The sequence below is a fragment of the Miniopterus schreibersii genome, assembly GCF_964146895.1.
Source record: "Miniopterus schreibersii genome assembly, chromosome: 10".
NCBI classification, from domain to species: domain Eukaryota; kingdom Metazoa; phylum Chordata; class Mammalia; order Chiroptera; family Miniopteridae; genus Miniopterus; species Miniopterus schreibersii.
The window spans coordinates 45,721,295-45,744,619 of record NC_138110.1 but is presented as its reverse complement, the minus strand read 5'-3'; the positions used below and the strand labels follow the sequence as shown (position 1 = coordinate 45,744,619).

Genomic DNA, 23,325 nt, shown 5'->3' with positions numbered 1-23,325 from the left:
TGCCTCATGTGGCACAGAAATTATGTAGGAATTCAACGACGCCACACAAGTATGAAGCATGTGTTCTCAAAGTGGAAAATGGATTTAGTGCTACTTCTTTTACCATCTGTATTAGGTTGTCCTAGTCAAGGTTATATGGCTCACCAAGTAGTCAAATACCAAGAGCATATACTATGAAGAATGTTCATTCTTGTTTATCTGTAGAATGTGTAGCTAAAAGTTAAGTGAGTGAGCAACTAGTCACTGATACACAAAATCTATACACACACATACACACTTCAGCCAATTTCCTCTTTCACAGAGAATGTCTATAAATGCTTTACTTAATTTTCAGGATTGGGCACCGAGATTTATAAAATCTTCTTTTAAAATCTCTAATATTTGGGGGGAAAGGCCAGATTTATTTTTGAAAGCCACAATTGCACATCTGAAGCATCATTCACTGGCAACAAACCCTCTTCTAAAAACAGCAGTGAAGTCACTGTACGAAGCCTGTGGGATCTGCCACACACACAGATTTCAGAAACAGATGAATGCCCGGAACCTGTTATGCTCAAAGATGTTAACCTTGGGGACTAAAGCTCTGGTGCTGTCAGCTGGGTAGAGCTGTTGCAGTATTAACGATCCAGACATGGGGTTCAGCTCCTGTCTCCTTTTCTCCTTCCAAAATACAGTCTAAAAATGAGGCAAATGCTCATCCCTTTGTTGTTAACTATTTGAAAGCTGAATATCATCAAATGTCTTGCCAATTTTTCCTTTACAAGAAATTCCTCATTCTCCAAAGTAAAATAAAACCCTAAAGGACCTGCTTAACTTATATCCAAGGTGTCACTTTCAAAATGAAGCCATACAACACCAACAAGCCCACGGCTAGCAGGCTAAGGGGGCCCAGAAGGGCAGGGATTGGGATGGTCTTGCTGGGGTACAGCAGGGAAAGACAAGTGAGCGATCCTAGGGGGAAGACCAAGAGGGAACTTCCCTGGTACCAAGGTGCCTAGAGTTACTGTGATACTGATCAGCTACAGCTGGACATAGTAAATCTGTGACCATTATTCTTATGAACACATGCCACTTTGCTCCTACAATTTCCACTAACAACTGATGCACTCGGTAGAACACAGGCACACAGAGGATATAATACAGAAGAACCTCCTGAAGTGCTGGCATTTCTAGGCTGAACCGGAAGTGGCCGACTTTCCTTTGATGATTCTGAAATGAGCCATATCACATGTCAGTGTGGTGACTCAGTTGAGTGAGTAATCCGGCCTAGGAGGAATTCAGCTCCTTTCTACCTGCAGTGCACTTCCTCCTCCTCAAGGCTTTCTGAGCCAAAGGCTCCAGTTCCTTTTCAGTTCACTCTCCCTCCCTGACTCCCCTACAGCATGCAGAAACTAACCTTTGCTACTGCGCCTGCGTAACACAGGTACCATATGTCTAAGGATAACGAAGCACATTTTTTAAAAGGCTCCCTCATAAATGCAGGCAGTATGGGTATTTGTAATAGAATAGGGAGGTTACTTTTCCTGAACTCAGTTTCTTATTGATGAATACATTTCCTTGAGGCCTCATGAATTTATAAATGTGACAAGCTGAAATAAAATGTATGCTGTGGAAAAATCCAGCCAGGGAGGAATTCCAAATCTTCATCAATTTAACATAAAAATGTAATCTGTGCATCACTCAGGTACAGCCACAGCTACGCAAACTGTCCTAAGTCTGACGCAATGCAGAGAATAATGATCTGGGCATTAGGAAAACAACTACCCCTCTCCCCATGAATTCATCTGGGTTTCTGAATCATTTGTTTAGCTGAAGACAATGAGCTACCGGCTACCTCCCCTGACTATGGTCCTATCTAATTATAGCTCAGCAATATCCACAGCAGGTGCAAACAACCTGACTTACAATTTAATTTAACAATTTCTTAACTAATGGACAATAATCCCATTTAAGCTGGAGCAATCACTGTGACCACATCTTTAGTGGGAAACTTAAAAGTTAATTTGCTTTTTGGCAGAAATCACTTTAAAAGACCTGAAATAACCTCCTCTTTCAAGTTTAGTCTTTAAATTCCTTTAAAAAGTTACCTCCCACCCCAGAATATACACACACCACACATATACACCTACAGGGAAATTACCTACAAACTTTGCAATGAAGAGATCTGTGTAATGGAAGGGTTGAACCCAGGTTTCCAATACTAAAAATTCTAGCTTTTCTTTTCTTCTTCTTCCCCAGGAAGCCCATGAAAAATCCTGATGTAGTAAGGACCTCTGAGTAACCTGGTTGTTTTTCCCTCTACATGCTCTGATCTCCAAGTCAGTTTGGCTGTCTCCACTATCTTCCCTGTTCTCTGGTGTCTAGGAGCTTCCTTACCTGTTCTACTTTCCACAAGAGTTCCTTCTTTTGCCGCTCCCACTCCTGCCGATCTCTGTCCAGGCGGTCGAGAAGTTCCACCTTCTCCCGGTTCCAGTTCTTCTCATTGTGATGGATCTGCCAGCGCAGGTCCATGACCAGGCCGTGGCTGTCAGCGAGGAGCTTTTGGTGTGTCTCCCTCTCCTTCTTGAATGCCCCTTTGCTGTCAGGGGTGGAGCCTGGTTCTCCCAAGTTTTTCTCAGTCTTCTCTTCCAGCTGTCAAGGAGAAAAAAACTTAGGAACTTAGTCCTCACCAAGTCTCACATTAGTAGGTGAAGAAAATCTCAGATATTAATGTATTATGCCTGAAGACATGTTTAAATCAAGATTTGACCAATCCCATGGAAGAAACCAAAAGTCCTAATTACAAACGTTTGACAGAGTCACGCAGAATGTCAATGTTCTCATAGTCTGCTTCTCAGCTCTACTTCCCTACTGAGTCACCACCATCTCTTACCTGTCTTTCTGTAGAGCTCCTTGAGGACAAGTACAAGTCTGTCCCTATATTCTTAGCCCCTACTGGAACCTAATGATGGGGCAATGATGGAACCCTAGGCATCTACAATATATATTTGTCAAACACCCAGCAGGTTAAATACCAAAAACAAACAAACAAGCAAAATAACTCCCATCTAGACATATCATATTCAAACTGCTGGAAACTAAAAAGGAAGCCTTGGAGGCAGAGAAAAAAGACACACACACACACACACACACACACACACACACACACAGAGGCACATATATATGAATGACAACAGATCTCTCCTCAGAAACTATGTAAGTCAGAGGACAATGGCGTGACATCTTTAAAGGGCTGAAGGGAGAAAGTGGCAACAATATCTTTCAAAAATAAAGGAAAAAACATTTTTCAACACATAAAATTGGATTAAAAAAACCATTGCCTGCAGACTTGCACTTCAAGAAACGATAGAGGAACTTTTCAGGCAGAAAGAATATATACCAATAGACACTGTCCTACAAAGAAAAAAATAAAGCACAATGGAAATGGCATAAATAAATACAAATATAAAATTCATTTTCCCTATTTTTAATTGCTTTAAAAATCATTGAGTGCCCAAAGGAAAAATAGTTGCAACATACTGTGTGTTTCTAGAACATGTAGAAGTAAACTGTATGACAACAGCAGCAGAGAGGACAGGAGGAAAAATTTAGGAGTGTACTGTTGTTAGAAGACACAATAAATTCTAGGTAAAGATTAGTGAATATACAGACTATCTCTTTCCTATTTTGGTTCAGCTGATCCCATGGACCTATGTTAATCCATTCAATTCTAATAGCTTCTAATCCATTTTCTACCTTGTAGCCAGAATAACCTTTTAAAAAGCAAATCAAAATGCTTTACTTCCACGATAAAAATCAAGATTATCCCTTCAATTCTTTGAACACTCTTTCTCTCACACCTAACTAGGTGCAGCTCTGCAGATGTGGCTTACTCCCTTCCTTATGATGTTTATTTTCTGACATATCCTTTCTCTCCTTTTCCAAGTACTCACTCCTACTTATCCTCTGAGATTCATTCCAAGCAGGACTTTCACAAATAATCCTTCTCTAAGCCCTCAAGCTGAGGTGTGTGCCCTGCATGCCCCTACTCCCCGACAGCACTGTGTACAGGCCTGGCAGGGCACTTCTCACACTATTATAAGTTACAGCTCTTGTCTGGGCCTCCCACTGCACTGAGAACCCAGGCAAGAAATATCTTATTTGTTGTTTGATCCTTGGCATTTAGAACAAGGTCTGACTTAGGAGTCAATTGATGGACTCATAGATTTGGTAATTGATGCAACATGGCCTTCACTGAGAGAAAATACTTAACTTTTGGTAGAATTCGCCTGTTTTGCTTTTAAGTAGAAAAGGGTAAAGATGGGACTATGATAAATGAATAAGCATCTGCCCACATTCATTGATTCCTGGGCTGCAAATGTTTAAGAAACATCTTAAACAATTCGGGCAGAAGATGAATCTTACCTATAACCACCTGCCTTCTAGGCTTGAAGTCCTAGCATTATTTCATAGTGTTTAATGACTCTACCTGAGGCTTTATTTGTAGCAAACATGTGGGTGGATACAAGGTTTCTCTAAAACAAAGATGAAATGTTTTCAAACTGGTTTGCATCAAAGATTATGCCTCCTTTCTTTAGCTACACTTAATGTCTTTGAAAATAGTTCCCCTCCCATGAACAAATTTTTAAATAGGTTTAAAGGCAGCTCATCAAAAAGTGTTTTTACTCATATCCCCTCTGCTGCTGACGGTTCAGGCTGTGTCCTAACATAAACAGAGCATCTATTAAGAGTCTGCTACCAGGCAGTGGGCAGGATTAGTAACTGGGTCAGTGGCTCTGTCACCTGACCAGCTTGGCCTGGCACTTTGGTTTTCCTGTGCTTTGCAGCTTCCTCTGCAGAAAACACTGTGTCTCTGCTCTTCCCAGGGCTGTGAGCCTCACACCACTGCTCCCCTGAGCCAGGTGGCAATGCAGGTGAACCTGTGGGTACCAAAGGAGCTGTTTTCTATTTTTTTAAAGTACGTTTTTATTGATTTTTTTAGAGAGGAAGGGAGAGGGAGAGAGGGAGAAAAAGAGAGAAATATCAATGTGAGAGAGAAACATCAATTGGTTGCCTCCCTCAAGTACCGACTGGGGATCAAACCCGAAACTTGGGTATGTACCCCGACTGGGAATCAAACCGGCAACCTTTCAGTGCACAGGACAACTCTCAACTACCTGAGCCACACCAGGCAGGGCAGGAGCTGTTTTCTTTTGATATGATAAGTCCTTTCCTCTTTTATTAAGGCCATTTAGAAGATGTCTCCTTTCTGGGCGATTTCTTTTTCCATGAAGGACTGAGCCAATTAATATAAAATATTAATTACTTTATGGTTTGCTTCAGAACAGGGCCTAGAAAATAGATTATCAAAGATGCACAGACTTTTCCTCCCTCATCGTGATCAAAGGGCTGGAAGAAACCTGAATTAACAATCTGAACAAGGAGACACCCTGCAGGAAGTGACTGTGCTTTTAAGATTTCCAGGGAGAAAATGTTTCTGAAAATGTAGAAAAGGACGCCTCTGGCTAAGTCTGGCCTTAATAAACAACCATGCCACGCCTAAACTCTCCCTGGAGGCTGTGTTCTGCGGGAAGGGCGGAGGCAGGAACCCACTCTCCTCTCCACTTGGGCACTGAAGGCTCTGTGATCCGAGACCAGCCACTTCCACTGGGCTCCATTTCCTTCAGTGTGAATAAGAAACGGATCCGGCCTCTAGGGCGTGCAGTGGGAGGCCGCAGTGCTTGGGAAAGCCAAAGGAAAGCATGTGTGCGCCTTTCTCAGACGTAACTAAGCTACGATCTGCTTTTCCTCGGCTCCTGCCTGAATTCCCTCGGCGCATACTCTGATCCCCACTTCATGCCGGAGGCCCTCTGATGGGGCAAAACACAACCTTGTTCAACGTGGAGTGAGAAAGCAAATGCTACTTCAAAAATGCTGACCGTCTTCCACACGTGGGAGAGGGAGCATGGGGGAAGAGGGTGCCTTGGGAAGGCTGGGGACTTGAGAAGAGGCAGAAGGCGGTGCCCCGGTCTCCTCAGAGCCCTCTTGCCCTTGGACGAGGGTCGCCGCGGTGGCCTGGGCCCCCCCACCTGCCGGGGCGGTACCTGCTCCAGGCGGCACCTGAGCACGGCCCACTCCACGTCCCAGGCGGCCTTGTCGCTGGCGTATTGCCGCTGCAGCCGCAGCCGGGCGCGCTCGTCCTCCCGCAGCTCCGCGCGCAGGTCCTCCAGCAGGGTCTTCAGCGCGCGGAACAGCTGCTGGTCTTCCGGCACCTGCGGGGACACGGGAGCGGACTGTCACCTCGCGTAAGGGTGTTCTTTAGGTCAGAAGCGGGGAGAAGCCTGGCAGTCGCGGTGGTGCTAGGCCGTTTCCCAGGTGCCACTGGCAATGGGAGCAGAACCAGGGGTCCCGTGCCGGCCGTCTGCTACGGGCTTGTTGGGACAGCAAGGCCAGGGCTGGGGCTGGTGCGACGGGGACCGAAGTAGAAGGGAGGAGGGTGCAGGAGGCCAAGGGCGCCGCGGAGGCAGAGGCCGCAAGACACTCTGTGGGACGTCAGGCGTCCAAAGCCCTGGTTGGGGAGGTGGATGTAACAGAATGCAAACGCTCACCTGCGCGTGCTGTCCTTTTAACGCAGCTGTTGCAACAGCAGGGAATGCACAAAGGCCCCGCGCTTCTTACAAACGTGGGGTGGTCATCCTCTGACTTGTAGTTACTCAGAGGTGATATGAATGGCAAACATGGCCACGGGGAGGAGGGAACTTTTAAGGTTTAATAATTAAAGCCAAAGTCAAATGCCTACCCCGTTCGGCAGGCTTCCTCATGGTCCCCTGAGGTAGAATCGCTGCCCCTCCTTTCTGCTTCACTCACAGAACAAATAACCACTGCAGCTGTTTTTCTTGTGCCCCCCTCACCAGAGTAAGACAGAGCCTGGCTCACCCCAACATTTCCAGCGTCTTGCACAATGCCTGGCTCATGTGAAGTATGCAAACAGATTTGATAAATGAAAACGGGGTTTTTATTACTAATCTGCTTATACCTAACATAAAAGATTTTATATTTTCTAAAACCCGCTCTTTGAAGGCACATTTCAAAACTATGACAGCTGTCTTCGTACATTTCAGCATGGGCATTTTATCAGTAAGGTTTGTCCAAATGACTTAACTCTGTACCTCAATAATAATAGCCAAATCAGCCCATCTCTTCCAACCAGACAGAAAACACAAAGTGCGTCACGTGGTCTCGGGGCAATCTTGTTCGGTACATTTGTGAGACTGGGGGAAAAAAGCTCTAAGTACTACTGGATGCAGACCGTCTCTCCAATAGAAAGGCAGAGCTCCTACTCTCAGGTGGAATTCCCCCTACTTGGCAAACCAAGGACAGTCCCCCTGGCTCCCTAGCTTGGGATCTACGCACGCATCACCTTCTCCCCTCCATCACATGCAGAGTCAGTTGTACTTCTAAAACCATCTAGTTAATGCACTAAGCAAATACACGTACACACACAAAGATGCTCAGGCAACCACACATGGGAAAAATTCAAGATACTTTGGATATATGCTTGGATTCAAATAAAGTTTAATTAGAAAAGAGAAATTCTTTAACATGAACAGATTTATTACTGAAGACTCCATACTTGCTCCCATAATTTATATGAAGTTATAATATTAGATACAGTATACTTTTGACTGAGTAGAAAGACTTATTAGTTAGACTTTTTATGTATTGCTCCTTGATTTTTCTCACCTTGAACACCAATTTTCACTTTAATAGCTCTGAGATGAAAGGCTTATTAAGAGTACAATTCAGTTAACATTTGCAAAGCTCAGTAGATAGAAAACCTTCTAAAAATCCTATGCAGTCTTTCCAATCTCCCGAATGTAAATAAAGACCCCGAATATTCTCATCAGTCTTGAGAAAGACCAAAGTTGGAGGTATCACAATACCTGACATCAAACTATACTACAAGGCCACTGCAATCAAAACAGCCTGGTACTGGCATGGGAACAGGCATATAGATCAATGGAACAGAACAGAGAGCCCAGAAATTTAAACTCACACACTTACGATCAATTAATATTTGACAAAAGAGGCAAGAGCATACAATGGAGTAAAAACAGTCTTTTCAATAAATGGTGTTGGAAAAATTGGACAGGTACACGCCAAAAAATTAAACTAGACCACCAACTTACACCATACACAAGAATAAACTCAAAATGGATAAAACACTTAAATGTAAGTTGCGAAACCATAAAAATCCTGGAAGAAAGTGTAGGCAACAAAATCTCAGACATCTCTCTAGCAATATTTTTGCCCATATAGCTTCCAGGGCAAGGAAAACAAAGGAAAAAAATGAACAAATGGGACTACATCAAACTAAAAAGCTTCTGCACAGCAAAGGAACCATCAACAAAATGGAAAGGGATCCCACTGTATGGGAGAACATATTTGCCAATGATACATCTGATAAGGGGTTAATTTCCAAAATGTATAAAGAACTTACACAACTCATCAGAAAGACAAACAATCCAATTTAAAAATGTACAAAGGACCTGAATAGACACTTCTCCAAAGAGGACATACAAAGGGCCAAGAGACGTATGAAAAAACGCTCAACATCACTAATCATCAGAGAGAAGCAAATTAAAACCACAATGAGGTATCACCTCACACCTGCCAGAATGGCTACCGTCAACAAATCAACAAACCAACAAACAACAAGCATTGGCGAGGATGTGGAGGAGAGGGAACTTTAGTGCACTGCTGGTGGAATGCAGACTGCTGCAGCCACTGTGGAAAACAGTACGGAGTTGCCAAAAAATTAAAATTGGAGCCGCCCTTTGACCCAGAGATACCACTTCTGGGAATATATCCTAAGAATCCTGAACACCAATTTGAACAAATATATGCACCCCTATGTTCACAGCAGCATTATCTACAATAGCCAAGATCTGGAAACAGCCCAAGTGCCACCAGTAGCTAAGTGGATAAAAAAGCTTTGGTAGATTTACACCATGGAATACTATGCAGCTCTAGAAAAGAGGGCTCTTACCCTTTGAGATAGCACGAATGGACCTGGAGATTCTAAGTGAAATAAGCCAGTTGGTGAAAGACAAATACCATATGATATCACTTATATGTGGAATCTAATGAACAAAATAAACTGACGAACAAAATAGAAACAGAGGCATGAACACATGGAACAGACTGACAGTTGTGAGAAGGGGTGGGGGAGGGGAGACAGGGTGAAAGAAGGTGAAGGGATTAGCCAAAGAACATATATGCATAACCCACAGATACAGACAATAGTGTGGTGATGGCCAGAGGGAAGGGGGAGGGGGGAGGGAGCATTGGGGGAGAGGAGTGGGGGGGTGAGGACATCTGTGATAGTGTAAACAATAAAAATAAAGTAAATAAATTACCTCTATATTCAAAGAGGTGCTTTTGAAATGTGTGAAACTGTAATAAATGCAGAACAGTTTCTTTAAACTCAGCACCAAAAGTATTTAAAAATTATATAAGTGCAGATGAGTGAGAAAAGGTGTTGCAACAATCTTTTCAGAAATATCATTCTAAGTAAGGATTTGCTGAAAAACTATGTATATTTTATGGTAGATTTATTTGGTATTTTCATCTTTGGATTTTTAAAGTTTAAATATATCACTACTTTTTAAGGCAAAGTATTTTGAGCATAAAATAATGATAATGTTTGATCCAGTCTTTGGAGTAGTCATCTAATTTTCACTGAAAAGCAGAAAACCATATAATAAATTCTTATTTGTAATCAATAACTTCCTGTAAACCCCAGGTCACATCTGTGGTCAGCCTGTGGGGTTCTTAACCTTACACCAAACAGCTCTGACAACATTAGGGCCAGCACTTTGTGCTTCTTGAAAGCAAATTAAGCCTAATGTTTTCATGTACATTTGGGTCAGAGAAATCAACATAAGGTCCTATTATATCAGTATAATATTATTCATCATGGAATGAACTCAAAATTGCTTTGGGGTAAAGGTGGCCAAGATAGCCAGAGAGTTCAGAGAATCCATGCTATTGGTACTTGTCACTATAAGCACCCAGGAGTGGCATGTGGCATGGCAAGAAGCCGCACCAGCTCTCTGCCTTGGTGCACAACAGCAAGAACTGATGTCCAAGCAAAATTTTCTGAAGACCCTGAATCAGCCACTGATGGGCATGATCCTTCTAAACGACTTTTTTACATACAAATCCCCCAGTAATGATAACTAATATTGCTTCCAGTGGGCCAGGGGTACGCTACCTTATTCATCTACATGACTTGCATTTCACATCAGTCCTGGGTACGCACTGCCACGTTCCCCGTGTTACAGAGGAGGACCTACATGTGCAGAGGTTGCCGAGGTCTTGCTGCTGGAGTGCAGAACCCTGACTGCAATCCAGGTCTGTCCCTTCCAAGGCTGAACAATCCAAGTCAGGATATTTGAATTCTGACATCATACCCTGCCTAAGCTTTTATTATTATTATTTATTTTAACTTGGCCTTAGAGAAGTCATCTAATCTCTGTGAAATGAATTCCATTCCCATATCAAGGGAAATAATAATAGTGAGCCACCCTGAAAAAGTACCTAAAAGTTAATTCTCTCAAATTTTTCCTCTGGCGGTGGCCCTTATTGGGCTATGCTTTGGGTAAAAAGATTATCCAAATTGAGTCAAGAATGGAACAGAGACTCTCTGGTGTATTTAAAGGTCTTTAGGTGGAAGTATTTTTGATTCAGAGCTTCTAAACCTTCTGTGCAAGGAGCCCAGATATGCAACCTTTCAGCTATGTATCTGTTAAATGTAGGTCAATTTCAATGAAAAAAGGCCAACTTTTCGATCTCTTCAAGGTCAGCTGCTTGGTTTACTCACAAAGAAGCATGATAAAATGGCTCTACCATTTCTTCTCCCCAGTCTAAAGGCATTTCAGCCCTTCCAAATTCATCTCTCTTGGGTGAAGCTTAAAATAGTCCCAAAAATGGGATCAGGAGCTTGGCTGTGCTATAAAGTGTTAAACTTTACAACAGGTTCAAGGTTGGGCATCAGCCAATAGGACTGCTATCCAAATATACAATAAATATTATTAGTAGAAAGTGAAAAGGAAGCTTATGGAAAAGGTAACATACCAAGCTATAGTGATGCAATGCCAACAATTTTACAAAATCATTCTTGCCTAAAATTTCTAAAACCTGTGTATCACAATTCTGTGAAAGAGCTAAATTATTATCAACTACTTTGCTTGCATCAGAGCCATTAACTTTGGAAATGATTTTAATCTAAAGTTGGAAAAGATATATTGACCTGCTACTGTAGGCTGACCCACAAAAGCGAGTCACGAAATAGAGGTGATGGCCTTCACTTCCTATTCATTTAGGCTGTTAGACGCAGGCGGGGAGCTCTGGAACGCTCTGGTAGCTGCTCCTGACCACCAGCATTCACTGCATATTTCTTATTTGATACAAATGAAGAAGGGGAACTCATGCAGCGCTCAATAATAGTAACTCCTTTATTAGTGTAGTCCCAAGACACGTCCTTTTCAGTAAGATTAGCCAGAAAGGATACATTTGCACATCCAGCGACATTTTAATAAATAAGCCATTTATCATTCTTACCTTCATTGGTACATTCAGATTAACTTTAAGATTCTTTTCTAAAACCATTATCCCCCCAGGGATAAAAGACAACGAGTCATTGAAGACTGGCCGTGAAAATATGATATCTGTTGGAGGTTTGCAGAGATGATAGACTCATTTATGTACAGAAATCATTTTTCCTCTGGCTGAGAATATACCAGGTGATCTTGGCCATGGGGGCTCTGTGCCTGCAGGCCACCATAGTTTTCACTGAGACCTTCCCAAGAATAAATGTAGGTTTAGGAAAGAACTAATGGACATATATTTAATAAGTTATAAACCCAGCGATACCAGTCAAAGGCTTCAAAGGAGCCAGGGCAGGTCTGAGGAAAACCAAGTGGCTAGATGGGAAGAAATCACTCATCAGTGAGGTTTAGAGTTTGTTTCACACTTTGAAAGGTATGTTGTAAACCGTACACCTGGGTTAACTCTGGGAGGTGGGACTGGGGCAGACAGAGTCCTTTCCTTGAAAGTACTGGTGACTTTTCACCTCCAGCTGCTATTTCCACAGTAACAGAAAAAAAACAAATAAAAGTAAACAGAAAAATTAAATGTATCATAATCATAAGCTCTGGTCCGGTTCCTTTTATATAGAGTTGCATGTCTCCTAGGTGAGGTTATAAAGTTGCAGAGTCTGAAGAATAAACCATGGCATAACATACAAAATTGAAATGTGACAGCTACTGAGACTCAAGAGGAGAGTTTTCTTATGACCAAAAAAAAAAAAAAAAGAGGAAAAATTCAGTGCATGTTACAGTTCTGACATTCAGGCCTTGTCTGAAAGAGGTACTCTTTCTGGAAGTTTCTGTATTTGGGCAAAGCAAAAAGGTGGGCAGCCAAAAAGTGAGTTGCTGGGCACCCAGATGAGTCGAAGTCTAAGAGGTCCAGGGAGCCAAAGGCACTTTGGCTACAGAAGAAAGGCTGGTTTTTACGTAGGGTAGCCCCTGAAGATCCTAAGCTTCAGACTGAGCCTTGGATCAGTGGCAGAGGAGCAGTATCTGCTTGGTCCTAAGGATAGATCCTGAGTGAGACTCTTCAGTGACCAGTCCCAGTTGAAGACTTTAAGACTAATATGAAACAAAATTTCATTAGATCTTGCTCTGAATTTTAGATTCGATTCCTTATATTTATACTTAGATGCTTTAATGAAGAATATTCTGTCACATCCCTGAATGAAAAAGTAACTTCTCTTTTAAAAAAATTAATCCAATTCTGGGAAGACGAGCTGTTGGAACCATGGGGGTCATAATTCTGGCACTACTAATCACCTTGTTTTTTTAAAAAAAACCCTTGATTTCAGGAATTACTAATTAATATAAAATGCTCTCAGCCTTAGCAGTGCTGGTCCCAAAAGCTTAACATAGTGGCAAGTGGCGAGCATCTTAGAATTCACTGAGAACTGTCTACATGCCCTTGCGTATTCCCAGCCTCGGCTCTTCCACAAGGCAAACTGAAAGAGCTTACTGTTTCCAAGGACAATCGGGTCACTGCTGCCAGATAGTATAACCAAAGATCAGTCAACAGGGAGCATTCGCAGAGCCAAACATTTTCCAACCTGCTGATTTTCATGAACTATTTCCAAGGTTGATTCAATACATGTAATTTTAAAAATCTCATTGGACATGATAAATGTTGCCATTTACTGTGTTCGACTCTGAGAATGTTCAATATGACACAAGGCAAAAACCAAGGCCTGGGAAATTTTGTTACTTGAGAGTTTATCCTTGGGAAAGAAGTTGGGCCACATTTCTCATTCTGCTTATCACTTTGGGAGGTTCTCGGAGTTTCTGAAAGGGTGTGGCTCTGTTGGGCAGCTCCGTAAGACACGCAGGCTGCCTCCATAATGCCCAGGCCACTAAAGAGCAGGCAACACTTCTAACGAAGAATGTTCACTCTCAGGGAACCAGCTGTCGCCTACGGTAGAGCTCACTAATCTTCTGTCCTTGGAAGGATGGCACTGCGCACTTAATTACTATGGAAAGATGAGGCCATCAAAGGCAGAGCTGATTCCACCCATCTGGACTCTACCCTGTGAGCCCATTCACGAGCCTCTGCCACACAGCGCACAAGGTGACACCTCACGGGTCCATCTCCACGTAAAGGGGAAGCTCTAAAAAATCAGCGTTGGAAGAGGGGGAAAGGAAAGATATTAAAATACACTGAATGTGAGGTTCCAGCTGAGCGACTTTACATTATTTTCCACCCCAAGGGTAACATTTTCCATGACTATGGTTTAGAAAACCAGATGTTCAATTTTTTTCCTTTTTCCAAAGCATCTGGACACACATGATCTCAGCGCAGCAGGTTTTCGACTAAGTGGAAATCAAGAAATACTATTTGAGTTAACCACAGATGCTGTATAGTACTGATTGCCAATATCTCTTTTAAAAGTAATGAAACTGGTCCAGCCGCAGGGTTGTGCGGCAGGGAAGAGAGACAGACTTGTGAACCCCGGAGTGAGGTTCCGCCTACCCCAGGCCACCACTGTGCGGAGACCCCGGGAGAAGCCACCACCGTGTCTGACCAGGAGGCAAAACCTTCACCTGAAGGCTAGGTGGGTAAGAAGGGAGGCAAGCACATTCAACTCAAAGTCACTGGACAGGATCGCTGTGAGATCCACTTCAAATGAAAATGACGACACATCTCAAGAAATAGAGAATCGTTCTGTCGAAGGCAGGGCGTTCCAGTGACTTCGCTCCGGTTTCTCTTTGGAGAACAGAGACTGCTGGCAGTGATACTCCCAAAGAGCTAGGAATGGGGAAGAAGGCGTGACTGGCGTTTATCAGGAACCCTGGGGCGTCGGTCAACGGTTTAGATATTCTTGTTTTCCTCTCTTCCCTCAGTCCATTTTTCTTTTAAAAAATAGCTCTTTTGTAATGTGGTGTTCAAAATGGAACTGAAAACCGGCACCCATTTCTTTAAAACACCTGGCAATTGGAATTCCAGTGCCCATTATTCACTATTGTTTGTTTTCGTTGTGCTGATGACTGGTGAGCAAACCTCAGCCCCCCTCAGATCGCCCTCTCCTTTAGAAATATTACATGTGTGCACAGGGAGGCCACCTTCTCCAGGACCGTGCATTTGCAGGCTTGTGAGAACGCAAGTGCTCATAATGACTTCTAACCGGCCCCGAAGTCCTAGCCTGGGATGGCTTCACTCCTGGACTGACTTTCAGTGGGAGACGGGAAAACGTCCTTTCCTTAACTTGAAGCTACTTTTAAAATCTGAGGGTCTGGGCAAAAAGAAGAGGAATATGAGACTGGAGTCAAGAAGACAGATAAGGTGAGAGTAAAGGCTAACAACGATGGCTTCACTACAGAGAAAGCATTTGAAGAAATCTTGTCAGAAGACCCCAGAAAGTTCTGATTTTCATGAGCCATTAATAAAAGTTATCTGTATAGAAGTGTGTACAACAGAACACTGATCTTTTTTATTTTATTTGTACTTTTTGGCCTGGGAAATGGGTTTTAAATGGACATTGTCTGTGCCAGCTTCATTAAAATAAGCAAAATATTTGTTAAAAAAAAAACAAAACCTGGCAGATTTTAAAGGATTATTTTGCAAAGTAGCATTTTATTTTCTAAGTCATTGTTGGAAATTCATCCCATGAGCTAAATTCTCCCCATGGACGCTGGCATTATGACGAACTTCCTAATAACTGTAATTAAAAGCTCCTTTGAAAATTCCTCTTTCTTGAGTCATATTAGTCAGGGAAAATGAAGGCTGGATGGGGTGCAGAGAAAACAGCTCTTCAGAGGGAGCACTTGCAGCTGCTTGTTAGCATGGAGGACCTCTCCGTTCTGTCCAGGGAAAACCCAACGTGCACTTGACATAGCAGCAGACTGGTTCTGAACTACGAAAACTGCTATTAGTAAACTAGCAAATGACGCACATATTTTGTTTTTCATGTACTTGGCAATATAAATAAAATTACATCTGTCCCTTTTTCCCCCTTTGAATGAGGCTGCCCATGTTTGAAAAAAGTCTTGCACTATATTTTGGGTACACAGATATTTAATAGTTTCCATTTGGGGGGCCCTAAAAATTTTTTTTTCCTGTTTAAAACACTTTTTACACTTTTAGGGGTATATAGTACTTGAAGTTCTTACCAGAAAACTACTTGTGCATTTGGAAACCTTTATTCAAACTACTTTTAAATTAGTGGTTTATTGTCAGTATTTTTTTATAGTGTATTTTCCATTTACTCTCTTCTTTCTTTCTTTCATTTTGTATAGATATAAAAGTTCCAATCTAGGATATTGCCCTGCCACTCATGAAAAATGTTCTGGCACCAAAAGTAATGACAAATGTCAAGCATAATAGAAAATTAGAGCAAAGAGCCATTCAGCTTCAGTCTTTACATACCATGAATAAATCATTAAAACATCACATGGAGAAGTTTACATGGTGATTGTTCACCTGCAGTACTGTGGACATTTTGTTCCCTTTTTGGTGGACCAGAGTGAAAATATTCATGTACCATCCCTGTTACTTGCTGATATTTTTTCTTTTATGGTAATAGTCTATCCTTATGACATAACTGCAGCCAAATTGGCTTGACCATCCTGCTTTAGTTGGTATAGGAGACAATGATACCATCTTTATTGCTGTAACCTGGTAAGCATTATATGCTAATAGAATCTAGTTAAATTGTTTCAGGTGAAAAGAATTCTTTCCGTTTCCATTTTGAATGTGTTTGGATTAAACAATAAATTACTAATGCCTGCAGCAAAAAAAAAGAAAAAAAAAGGAAGAAAGAAAAAAGAAAGCAGCTCTTCCGTTGTGAAAATCTTATTTGTATATGGAGAGAAAGCAGTAAGTGCAGAGGGGAAAACACACATTTCCCCCAGGCTGTGCTCAGACCTCACCGCTCTTCCTCATCTGGATCTGAGCCCCAGTGCTGATGACAGCCCTCTCCCGCTGACCCTCGGAGGCTCTGGGCTGAGGAGGGGCTGCAGCTGTGGCCTCCGGGCACAGGGAGTGCCCAAATATGTTTGTGCTGGAGCGGCCACAGCCCGCACCCGCCCTCCCAGAGTGACTCCAGCCCCGCCCCTCACCCCAGAGCCAGGGTCCAGGGCTGGGGCCTCAGGCTCTGCTCTGTGGAACCCTCGGAGAAGCAACACAGGGTCCACAAAGACTCGGAACAGGAAGTCGGGGGGCGAGGAAGCTTTAACACCCGGTGCCTTCGAGGGTCTCCCACTCCAAACCCACCACAGCTGCTGTTTTGTATAAAACTGCAAGAAATCTGGGTGGTATCAATAGTCTCCTTTGGCTTATTAAGCAAGGTTTATCTTCTTAATAGTTAATAAACATGGCCTTTGGTAACAGCAATAACTACTTAATATTTACACGGAAAGCCCACCTCTCTTTAATGCTTTACTTTTTTTTAAGTGTCATCAAATATTTTTATATTTCAAGTGGCCCCAAAAGGATCTGAAACACTTTACATGCTTGGAATATTTTTTAAAAAGTACTTGTTCTTTCTTCCTTACGCATTAAGTTACTGAATTAGTGATACTGTCAAGTGCCCATTCGCTAAGCATCAACACAGAAGCCCTGTACTTTCGTTTTTCTGCATGATGAATGCGCGGCACTCGGTATTGTCCCCTCCTTGGAAGAATGGTCCACTTTCATAAGGCCTCGGACCACTCTACAGACTACTTTCCTTCTCTCTTTCTGTGGCACATTTGCTAGCGTTGAGGGGACACAGCTGATCTGCTCTCACTATGGTCCTTATTTATACATGTAAGCCAAATGAATTAACGGGCTGACGCTAACATGCAAGCCTTAACGATGTGATTTCTAGCAAAAATACAGCAACAGGTCAATCTGTTTAATAATTAACAAATGTGGCCTTTGGCAACACTAATAATTACTTAATATTTACACTGAAATCTCATCTCTCTCTATTTTTTTTAAGTGTCATCAAATATCTTTATATTTCAAGTGGCTCCAAAAGAAGCTGGAACACTTGACGTGTGTTTACAGGCCACCAGAGAAGTTTTCTGTTCTCCAGAACACCGGCCCATGATAAAAATGATACAAACATAGATTGGGAGTCTTCCCTCCCAGGTGCGGGCAGAATGGGGGGCTGGAACCTCAGCACCCACCTGCCCGTGTGGCTGTCCTCCATCGGCAGGCTGCACCCGAGATCCGTGGTTGCTGACATGCACAGGGGAGTGTGGAGAATGCTCCCCCACTGAAGAGCCACAGCCTGGACTGTCATCGTCTCGCTTAGGGCCATCCGCCTTTGGGTCCACCTGGACTCCAAGCTCACCAAGCCTGGGATAGAGCTCTGGGTGCTCACTCTGAAAACAGCAAGAGAAGACAATCACAGCTTTACCCAAATCTTCCTGCTGGGCAGTCCGATTTTTATGGCTTGAGGATTATTATTCACTTTATGGGATTTATCAACACTTCACTTCTCAGCCCTTACCCCTCATATGCTCATTCTGGCCATTTCACTCATTGGCCACTTTCTCCATTTAAATAGCATCAGTATAGTAAATACAGTTTACTAGACAAGACTAAAAATTTTACTATTTATAAACTGTTACTGCTTACAGTTAAGGTTTTATAAATTAGAGGAGAAAGTCCAAAGTATTGATCAACATGGAACTTTACAGCTACTTCTAGGTTTTGCTTAATGATGGTTTTCTATGTCATGGACATTTGAAAGCAGGCTGAATTAATTTTTGAAGACTTTCTCCACTCTGAGAAAAGAGTATCAGCTATCTTCCCATTCTTAAGATGACTTAAAATTACACGCACTGCTCACTAGAGTGAAGAACACATGAAAGGTCTCTGGGGACTAAAAGGAAACCAGTGTTCACAATGCCTTGAAGCAGCTGACAGAGTAGCCAGTGGTGCGGATACACCCAACACCAGTGACTCCAGCCCTGCGCTCACCAGAGAGCAAGGCCAGGAAAAAGCCTGCAGAGCTCATGGCCACTCTAATCAATAAAAATCCATCTGCAAACACATAACTCTGTTCTGGTTCTCTCATGAATCTTGGAATTGCTCTCTTTCTTAGGAGAACATACACAAATGTCAGAGGCGGCAAGGCCTCTTCCAATCTGGAGTTTAGAAGATACCTTTATAAAACTGTGTTGGCAGAATGGGCTCTGGTATTTAGGAATAAAAACTGAAATGGAAAGGGGAGAGAAGCACTTAGAGCTGGGTTTTACAAACTAACAAGGTAGAGGGAGACGTCGGGGATCTCAGGATGATCACTTAAATGAATTTATAAATCAGCAACAAGACAGATGGCAGCAAAGCTTTGTTGCAGAACGGAGTTACAGACCCATATGCTCTTAAAACGAGGTCAAAGGACAGCACAGAACTCTTGGTCTGACATATAACTGGATGACCCCTTGCATTTCCATTGTCTGGAGTGGACTTGACAAAATAATTTGAATAGAACATGACTTTGTGTGCAGGGGGAGGGGGACAGCAGTGTCTGAGGGTCAAGAACAAAACCAATACAAATAAAATAAGCTCTCCGGGTGAAGGTACCTCAGTGAAATCCTCTCCTTCCTCCTCCATCTGTTTCCCTTGCCGCCAGTGCTTCAGTAGCCACCTGAGTTTGACGTAAAAAAGGAAAATGTTCTGCTTCAAGGACCGGAGCTCCTGCTGCAGCAGAGTCCTCTCATCCGTCCAGGTCCGCTCGTGGAGGGTGTTCGGCAGAGCCAGGCTGTGCATTTCTAGTTCTTTCCACCTCCAGGCATAGAGGGGCTCCTCCTCCGTCTTGAACAGGAGAAAAGGGAGTGTGACAAGCAGCTATGCCCATCTGCCACCCACACCAAACGAAGAGTCTTTGCAAACTGCCAGTCAATCCATATCATTTTGCATATGGTACGTGAAACACAGAAGCCACCAAAAGTTTAGTGAACTCCTTGAGATGCTCACTCTTTACAAAACCTTATGAGTTTTCTGATTTAGAAGAACGTGCTATTTCAAGGTAAGGCATTATAATAACTTCTCAGGGCTAAGTCTCTCATTGTGTTTTTAGATGTTTCTGAATGCCTTCGGGAAAATTATTTCTTGGATGAATGGCTACCAGATTCCATCTGCCCTCCGAACCTGGGCTTGCACCCAAAGGCACACTGCAGTTGTAAAGGGGGAGGAAGTAGAAACCCTTCCCGCTGACTTCCTGGGCCCTCTGGTTCCCCTGCCCCAGCCCGACAGAAAGAGAACAGCAGGCTGAAGAGGCCCACAGAGAGCCTGAGAGCGAGCTCAGGGGCACTTTTTCTGAACACGGTGGTGAGCAAACAGGAAAGCAGGCCCGTAACCACAGCCACTTCCACGCTGAAGACTTCACATTCCTATTTCACGTGGGTAACTCTTAAGGAAATAAAAGCATTGCTGAAAAAGAAGTGTTTTCCATGTCTACATAAGTTCCTGCTTTTCCAACATAGGTCTAGGCACTTCTCCCAGCAATAAACAATTATTATATGTCAGTAATGACTAAGCAAAAGGGTATGAATAAAATCTTAAGTTACAGACAAGGGCACGGGAATAATATCTGTAGTAGCTGAAGTGGGATGAAAAAGGATTAGAGTGCCAGCCTTATCTTTATATCAGCTCTCCTCTCCTAATTTAACACTCCCTCTTGTGCCAAAAGCCAAGGCAGGGAGTTTTGTTCTGTTTTCCTAAAGTACTAGATTGATGCTCAGAAACCATGGGAATAGGCTGCCATTGCCTGAGGTTGACGAGCGCGACTGCTGTGCAAAGGCCAGAGAAGACGAGAGGCAGCTCTGGGGAGGGCCCGGGTCTGTGCAATGACTTGCGTGGTAACTGTCCTAACATCAGATTTTGTTTGCACTTCTTGCTGATGTAATTCAGCTTCTCAGCTGCCCTGAGTCCCACCATTGGTTCTCTCCCCAGTTCGGACACAAAAACGGCATGGGTAAGGGGGCAGGCTAGTGTACTGGAAATCCGGTGTTCCCAGCTTACTTGCATGTTATCTTAGGCCATTAACTGCCTCTGGTAAAGTTTCAGCTTCCTCAGCTGCAAAATGATTAGGCTAACAGGGAATGCTGTGCAGTGCCTAGCTCCAGGCAGGTGCTCCGGAGGCACCGGGGTATTAGTCAGAGGAGGATATTCTCTTAGCACCTCCTGGAAATGCCCCTCCCTGGCTCGCACGCACCTCCCCAGGCAGGGAGCCACTCCTCTGCCCTGTGTGTTAGAGGCACCTTAGTAAAAGTTGTTGGACACAATTCTGGTCCAGTTGCATTTAGGACACTTACTTTTACTTTTCTGGCTGCAGGAAATTTTTAATTAGATATTAAGAACTTTCTGAGGCCACACTGTAAATACTGAAAAGCATGTTTTAGAGCAGAGGTAGGTAGTTATCTTTATGAGATGTCTGAGGGGGCGCTCCGCTGGATGAGCTTTCCATACGCCCTCCAGCCCTGTGAGTCGAGGAGCCTGTGCACAACAGACACTGTTCTTTTAAAACATACCTCATCCTCTCTCTAGAGGGGCTCTGCAGTCAGTGACATGGTTGTACTGAAATCCATGTTGAAGAATGAGAAGGGAGCCAGGGTCCACCAGAGAGGTCTCTGCAACCACAGCAGCTTCTAGAAAGTTTTATAAACTGCTGGGGGTGATCAGAGCTGGCGGTTATGACAAAGTCAAGCATGACCCCTCACACACAGTCGGCCTCTTAGATTCACTGCCCAAGTTCATACATGTCTAAGTTGCATAATTAACTTGTTTGCATGCTTTCTTATTAGAGTTTGTCTGCCTCTCTTTTCTCCCGCAGTCCTAGCCTGGATGCTCAAAGTAACTGGGGTGGCTCCTTCAACTAACAGGCACAGCGTTTTGGGCCTCTCCACTGCACACAGTCTGTGCCTAAGAGGAAGTGCACAACAATCTGCTTGTTACATTTTAGGTTAAAAATAGTTAAAGGAATCTTTTAAAACTCTTTTTATTGGTAAAATCTATCTTTCATGCCTTTTGTATCCAAATGGCAACAATAGAGTCAGAACTACTACTTTTGAAAGGGTTTTTTTTTCAGAGATGGAAACACTGTTATATTAAAAATCTTAGGCATTGTTAAAATTGAAGCATGAGATTTTACCCCGATTTATGCTACCTGAAGATCGGTGATTTATATAGCTAGGAATTAGAGTGGGTTGTTGCAGTAAAAACCGGGATCATTTCACTAGTTCATTCTCATTACCTTTAACTAATCTGTTATTTCTCATTGAGGATATTGTTTGCTTTTCCTAATCTGATGTTACCTGAGTTGTCATGACTGAAAATCACACCTCCAAAACAGGAAAGACAGAAAATAAAAGGGTAGATCATGTCCCTTAGCACAAGGGATGACCAAGACAGAGTTTATAGAAAGAAAGATCTAAACAGAGAAAATCAGATGCTGGGGATTCACCAACTTTTGGATAACATTTTGGAAAGACTTAAGTTCATCCTACTTTCAAGAAACTCAAGACCTACTGAGACCATTAATGCTTCTTTGATTTGTTAGTTATTAGGGATTCCTATTATAGTCTTTTCTATTTACTAGGCAAGCTTTTGGGCTCTCTTTGGAGTGGCACTTGTCTACACATTGAATTTACTCCAATTCATTTCTAAAAGTTCTATCTTATTATTTTTTAATATGTGTGGTCCTTTACAATAACGACTGACTCTTTTCTCCTGTTTGCTTGTCTTTCATAGTTTTGAACACATTTATTTTATAGTGTCTTTCTGGTAATTCTAGAGTCTGAAGGGCTTAGCATTGAATCCTGCTGTTGGACACTGGCTGACTCCTGCGCCAGGTGTGCGTTTTTGGCTTGGGTGTTTGCAATTTTGCACTGTGAGGTAGTCTTCAATGGGGAGTTAGCTCTGATCTCATATGTGGCCTGGGCTGAGACTGTGCCTCCAGATGGGCTTTGTGCTTGCAAAAGCCAGCAACGGAACATAAACTTTCCTTTCCTTGGGGATTCCTGGACCTCCAGGTGACATCAGTTCAAAGCCTGATCCTGGCAAGGCTGGCGGTCCTTACAGCTACTTGGGGGAGACTCCATGCTGGTGGACAAGCTCCCCTGTTGCCTCTCCTGCTCAGTAGGCAGATGTTTTTCCAGTTTGGCCTTTCATGATGTGCAGCCCTTCAAGGGCTGTGGTTCATTTCTTTCCCTGCCCGTACTGGGCCCAAGGCCATGTCTCCTGTCCTCTTGTAGCTATTAAAGCCCACGGTTCAGGGGCACCAATTGTGGCAACTGTCCCCCCAACTTACCCACCTAAAGGCGACCAACACTGCTCTGGCTTTCGAATCTGAAATCAATTCCAACCCTTGAAGATTTTTCTAATTTTCTTGGCAATTCAGCTATATATTTTAAAGGACATTTTATATTTTATACAGCATTTTCTTCAACACATCTTTATTAAGCACCTATCATCCTAGGCACTATACTGGGGATGTAGCAGTTAGCAAAGCTGCCTCCAATCCCTGCTCCTGGGGCTTCCCTTCTGGCTCTTTAGGTGTTCTGCTGTGGTGTGTTTTCAGGTGACCCCAGCTGCTCCATTACATATTACTGTATACTGTTAAAATGTAGAAATCCCCCATGTTTTAACACATTTGGTATTAGCCCAAAGTTCCATATTAGATGTTAAAATGGGCACCCTAATCAAACATCTTTTAAGAAAAGATCTATTAATTTAGTTTCTATTTATTACACTAACTTATTTAATTCA

At 43.0% G+C, this 23,325-nt stretch overlaps 1 protein-coding gene across 1 annotated transcript in view; it reads right to left on the bottom strand.

Moving 5' to 3' along the window:
• The window catches only part of MTCL1 (microtubule crosslinking factor 1), a 111,004-nt gene that overhangs the window by 15,120 nt on the left and 72,559 nt on the right, over positions 1-23,325 (bottom strand). Inside the window, exons 7-10 of the mRNA XM_081149553.1 lie at positions 19,141-19,371; positions 17,736-17,933; positions 6,084-6,251; positions 2,377-2,631 (exon numbers count right to left, since the gene is read on the bottom strand). Of these exons, the coding sequence (XP_081005679.1) occupies positions 2,377-2,631; positions 6,084-6,251; positions 17,736-17,933; positions 19,141-19,371 (852 nt within the window). The remainder of the gene's footprint in view (positions 1-2,376; positions 2,632-6,083; positions 6,252-17,735; positions 17,934-19,140; positions 19,372-23,325) is intronic.